This window comes from Labeo rohita, chromosome 22 (genome assembly GCF_022985175.1).
Source record: "Labeo rohita strain BAU-BD-2019 chromosome 22, IGBB_LRoh.1.0, whole genome shotgun sequence".
NCBI classification, from domain to species: Eukaryota; Metazoa; Chordata; class Actinopteri; order Cypriniformes; family Cyprinidae; genus Labeo; species Labeo rohita.
This window is the reverse complement of record NC_066890.1, coordinates 10,776,259-10,782,517: the sequence shown is the minus strand read 5'-3', so window position 1 is coordinate 10,782,517 and position 6,259 is coordinate 10,776,259. Positions and strand designations below refer to the sequence as shown.

Sequence of the window (6,259 nt, the reverse complement as noted above, 5' to 3'; positions counted from 1 at the left end):
CCTGATCAGATGTTGTGCCTTCAGAGCGTAGTTTCAACATATTATGTTGGCTGGCTATAGAGCAAACAAACAGAAAAAAACAACAACAGCAACAACTTGTCTGAATACGGAAAGACTCCCAGACATCCTTAGCTGCTTTTTGTTACGTTTTAATATGCAACCACTTCTTCACGAGGGGTTACGGGGGAAAAAAAAAAAAAAGAGAGGACATTTTGCACTGAATAGTCATTTCTTGACCTTTAGAATAATGTTAGTCTGGAAACTGGTCTGCTAACTGTCCATTTTAAATGCTGTATGTAAAACACTTCCTGAACGATTGATTGGGTTTCATTCTTTGCCTGTTGGGTTGTTGTAACGGTGGCAACCGAGACTGTTTCGCTAAAGGAGCCTTTTGTTTTTGTTTGGTTTATTTATTTTAAAATGTACAGTATTTAAAATTAACGACGCAGTGGTTTTTAAACACTAAACTGCCTGAACTTCTTAGCACGCCGATTACAAATTTGGACTACTGAAAGATCAATTTCCAGATGTTCTGTTCTGTAAACTACGTTCGTTAGTCCTTATGGGTTTTTTTTAAGATCATTCTGGTTGTTTGATGTGCAATATGTTTTGTATGCAGGTAGTTCATAAATAAACATTTGATCTTCCAGCCAACCTTTCAAAGTTGGTGCATCTGTTGTTTTCGTCTTTCGTTGTTTTCGTAAACGTCTGGTAACTTTTGCTGAATTTGAATGGGTGCAACGGCGTGCAAATTTTGCAACAATAAAATCCACTTGCATATAAAAGGAAATGAGATCTAGAAGAAAACATGGTGTTTAATGATCACGTAGGAATTCAAGTACATCAGACAGGGGCTCGTTCAAACATTCGATGAAGATCTATTTCTTCGTTTGTCCGTCAAGTAAATCTTTAGCCTCGTTGATTTTTGCCGCCAGATATGGGGATCCGCCTGCCGAAGAAACAAAACACACTGACGGCTCAGAGGAATTCAGATCCTGCAGAGTTTTGTAGCTTTTGCATTTTATGAAACATGAAGTCTCACCTCGGTCAGGATGGTTTAAAACCATCAGTTTTCTGTGTGCCTCTCTGATCTTGTTTTTGTTAGCAGTAGGACTAAAGGAAAAGAGAATGAAAACTTTTTTAAAAAAAAAATGCACATGGGTCAAACTTTGTACAATTCTTAAAGAATTTAAATGATCAAAACTTTACAGATTATCGTTATAGTTATCAGTGCTCTTAAGTATTTCCGCCACTGAATACAAAATTTAAAAAGGTATTTGTGACTTTTTAATCTCACATTTTTTTTTTTTCAGTTCAGAATTATTTTCTTGCAGTACTGAGAAATAAAGTCAGAATTGCGTAACATAAACTTGTAATTCTGACTTTTTTCTCAGAATTGTGATAGAAACTCATAATTGCGAGTTATAAAGTTGGAATTGTAAGACATAAACTCACATTTCTGAGAAATTAAGTCGCAATTCTGAGAAATGTTGACTTTAATAATTCGCAATTGCCTGTTTCGTGTTAGAAGTCAGAATTGTGAGATATAAACTCACAATTGTGGAAAAAAAAGGTCAGGATTGCATGATATAAACTGACAATTGTGAGAAATAAAGTCAGAATTGCAAGATAAAAACGTATATCTCACAATTCTGACTTCATAACTTGCAATTGCCTGTTTACATTTCACAATTCTGAGGAAAAATGTTGCAATAATTTACTTTTTATTCTGTGGTGGAAATGGGCTTCCATACTTATGTGCTCTTATAATAAACAACAACAACAAAAATTGCATTTTGTGTGAACGGCCCACAAGCAGATTTTAGAAAAGATGAAAATGTGGTGTAACAGTGTTGAAAAAACACTCAAATTTCAACTTTGTCAGCTGTACATATTCTCTGATTACAAATGAATAACCATTATTAATAACAACTAGCCTGTAATATATTCTACACTGTTGTGGAACTAAACTTGGTGGAAATGTAAAAGCTGTAAAGTAAGATTAAGCTGATTTTTTTAAATAAATGAAATGTGAAGTAACAGGGTTGAAGAAACGCAAATTTCTACTTTGTCAGATGTACATTACAAATTATGTTATTAAAAACAACTATACTATAGTATTTTACATTGTTGTGCAACAGGATGGAACTTAACAGTGAAAGGTGTAACAGGGCTGAATACTCAAATTTGCACCTTGTCAGTTGTACATATTATCTGATTATGAATCAATGACTGTTATTAAAAACAACCACTCTGTGAGATATTCTACACTTGTGTAACAGGGTGCAATCAAATATGGTGGACATGATGTAAAGTAAGATTAAGCAGAAATAAATCATGAAAAGTGAAATAACAGGGTTAAAGAAAAATTAATTTCCTTCCTCGACAGCTGTACGTATTTCCTGAATACAAATGAATTACTGTTATTAAAAACAACTACATCATAATATACACTGTTGTGTAACAGGATGAATCCTAACTTGGTGGTAAATGTAAATGATATAAAGATTAAGCAGATTTTAGATACACATTATGAAATGTGAAATAACAGTGTTGAACGAATACTCAAATTTGTACTCTGACAGTTGGACATACTCTATTACAGATTAATGACTTATTTAAATCAACTACAGCATAATATATGCTATTGTGTAACAGAATGGAACATAACACAGTGGAAATGTAAATGCTTTTTGGATGTAAATGATGAAATGAGACATAACAGGGTTGAATACTCAAATTTCTACTTGGTCAGTTAATCATAATATCCTGATTACAATTACTGTTGTTAAAAACAACTACACTCTAATACATTTTGGAGTGTTGTGTAACAGGATGAAACCTGACATGGTGGAAATGTGAATGATGAAAAGTAATATTAAGCAGATTTTAGATATAAATTATGAAATGTGAAATAACAGTGTTGAATGAAGTTTGTACTTTGACAAACATACTCCTTGATTACAATTTAAGGACTTATTAAAATCAACTACAGTAATATACGCTATTGTGTAACAGGATGGAACAGAATGGTGGAAATGTAAATGCTTTTTGGACGTAAATGATGAAATGCGACATAACAGGGTTGAATACTCAGATTTCTACTTTGTCAGTTGAGCATTATACCCTGATTACAAATACTGTTGTTAAAAACAACTACACACTAATATATTTTGGAGTGTTGTGTAACGGCATGGAACCTAACATGGTAGAAATGTGAATAATGAAAAGATTAAGCAGGTTTTGGATATAAATGTGGAATAGCAGGGTTGAAGAAATACTCAAATTTGTGCTTTGACTACAAATTAATGACTTACTAAAAACAACTACACTGTAATATACCGTATTGTTTAACAGGAAGAAACTCAACAGTGGAAAGGTCAATGCTTTTTGGAAAGTAATGATAAAATGTCACATAACAGGGTTAAATACTCAAATTTGTACTTTGCAGTTGTGCAATTACCTGATTGTGATTTCTGTTGTTAAAAACAACTGTACTGTAATACATTTTAGAGTGTTGTGTAACAGGATAGAAGCTAACATAGTGGAAATGTAAATGATGTAAAATAAGATTAAGCAGATTTTAGATATAAATTATGAAATTTTGAATAACAGGGTTGAAGAAACACTCAAATTTGTACGATAGGAGTTAAACATATTCCTTCATTACAAATTAATGACTTATTAAAATCAACAACACCGTAATATACACTACTGTGTAACAGGATGGAACATAACATGGTGGAAATGTAAATTATGTAAAACAAGATTAAGCAGATTTTAGATATAAATTATGAAATTGGGAATAACAGAGTGGAAAAAAACAACCACACTGTAAATTTTAGAGTGTTGTGTAACAGGATGGAACCTAACATGGTGGAAATATAAATGATGTCAAGTAATATTAAGCAGATTTTAGCTATAAATTATGAAATGCAGAAAAAAGGGTTGAAATCAAAACAACAACCCGTAATATATTTTAGTGTTGTGTAACAGGGTGGAACCTAACATGGTGGAAATCTCAATGATGTAAAGTAAGATCAAGCTGATTTTAGATATAAATTATGAAATGTGGAATAACAGGGTTGAAAAAAAAAAACTGCACTGTACTATATTTTGGAGTGTTGTGTAACAGGGTGGAACCTAACATGGCAGAAATGAAGATGCTGTAAAATAAACAGCTATAGTCCTGTGATGTTTCAGGGTTAATGGCTGATCTAATCTAATCTTGACGTTTTATACACTACCTAAAATTTTACAATTTAATTGGCATCCCTGTAAGTTCAGACTAACAGGGTGGAAAGCAGTACTAGGGATCTAAAAATGTTATTTATCATTTTCTGTTTTTATTATATATTAAAGCACATGTATCCTTTAAAAACACTGTTGTTGTAAAATCTGTGTATTATTTTGAGTAAATATAGGCTTTATCTAAACTTAAAAAGAGCAGTTTAAATGTATATGATATTTGATATATGACAAATACATCATTTGTGAAAAAACTCTACCTGACGCCAAGAATAAGGGAAGCTTCTCTTCTGGTCATCTTTGGTTCAAAACCACCTCTGTAGTATCCGCTACCAAAAGCCTGTCACACACATATCATTTGCGTTTGTTAAAATTAAATTGTACGAGTTTATTGAGATGAATGGATTACATGATATGAAAAATATAACTTGCAGATTTAGAGGCTTCCAGAGCTTGTTTCACTTGCGGCTCCATATGTTTCATTGCTTGCATTGCATAGCGACCTGTAAAAATGGGCCATTAGAAAACAATCAGGCTTAATTAATCGACGGTTGGAAATGTATCATGTTCCTGTGCAGATTTCTCATGTTCTGCTGGAGCTGTACCTGCAAACCCTGCTGCTGCCAGGGTAAGGCCCACGGCCACCATAGTACTAGCCTACAACACATAAAACAATAACCCTTGATTGTGCAATTTGCATTAATTGAGAGGCAATTTGCATTATTTAATGCAACCACACATCAGACACGCCAATCATAACACATCCCTTATATACGGACTATTTCTCATCCACAGCATTGATTACATGTATCATAATCATATCTCACAGTTCTCATAATCTACACTGGCACACAATATCAACCCATATACACATTGCAAAAGTTTCACTTGAAGCTACACGTTTTATATTGTGAAGATGACACATACTATGTTTAATAAACAGGTTTTGAACGTATTTCTACGTCAGATCACTATAAACACGAATGCTTTGCTCATGCTGTCAATCTCTAACAGCACTGAATGTCACTATCAGTTAGCACTGTGCTAATGCTACCTCTCTTTTGCTTCTAATTTACTTAATAAACGCATTCAAATCACGTCAGACTGGGTTGAAGTGAAAGAGGGAACACTTACCATCTTCTCTGCTTTTCTCTGCTAAGATCTTGTGTTGTGATCGTCTATAATCATAACTTTATTCATAACTGGCTGCTAAATGTCAGGCTCATGTGTTGTTGTTGTGGTGACTTCTGAACTTCAGAGAACGACCTGCCGCAAAACGAGCCAGCACGTCGCAACGCCTGAACTGACGTCGTAAAGGCAAGTGCAAAGGCAAGTCACAAGTTTTTTTAAGGAGCTCCTTGGTTTCGTTCTGTTCAGAAGTGTAAGGTAACCATAGCAACGGTAACAATGATCTAAGCTGAGTTTGAAAATGGAAACCTGTGTGTACAAAAACACATCACAGACTAAACATTATATAATTTAAGCCTAGGATTTCTAAATGAGTAAGTGAGTGAAAACATTTGAAAAGACGAAATCTATTTGAATCGTAAACATATGAATAGATAACTACTTTATGACAGAGGGCTATATTTCACTGAGAACATGTCACCCAAAATCAATATTAAAATAAAATAAATTAATACAGTTTCTGTAGTTCAAAAAAGAAAAACATAATTGTAAAGTGTTTACAGAGTATTTACAGAGTTTGTTGTACTTACCGTAACTTCTGCTGATTTAGTTGTTTAATTGTAGTATAGTCATTTTAGTAACACAATGAAGACATTTATATAAAATATACATACATTTAAAAGTCCTAAAAGTCCTAAATATGGCATAAAAGTCTTATTTCGTAATCAAAGTATGATTTCATAATTCCAACGTTTTATGTAATAATGTCAGAATTTTGACATTAAGTTATAATTATGACTTTTTATCTCACAGACCTTTTATCTCATAATTATGACTTAGCATGTCATAGTTTTGATTATGATTTGCCAATCCATAAAATGTC

The 6,259-nt window shown here is 33.0% G+C and overlaps 1 protein-coding gene across 1 annotated transcript; it reads right to left on the bottom strand.

Annotated features, from left to right (window-relative positions):
* Nucleotides 1-797: 797 nt before the first annotated feature.
* dnajc19 (DnaJ (Hsp40) homolog, subfamily C, member 19) lies at nt 798-5,533 on the bottom strand. The gene is made up of 6 exons (XM_051094782.1): nt 5,383-5,533; nt 4,854-4,905; nt 4,681-4,751; nt 4,509-4,588; nt 1,043-1,113; nt 798-949 (listed from the first exon to the last, which is right to left on the bottom strand). Exons 1-6 carry the CDS (start codon nt 5,383-5,385, stop codon nt 879-881), a joined length of 348 nt encoding a protein of 115 aa, XP_050950739.1. The 5' UTR covers nt 5,386-5,533; the 3' UTR covers nt 798-878.
* Between the last annotated feature and the right edge of the window lie 726 nt (nt 5,534-6,259).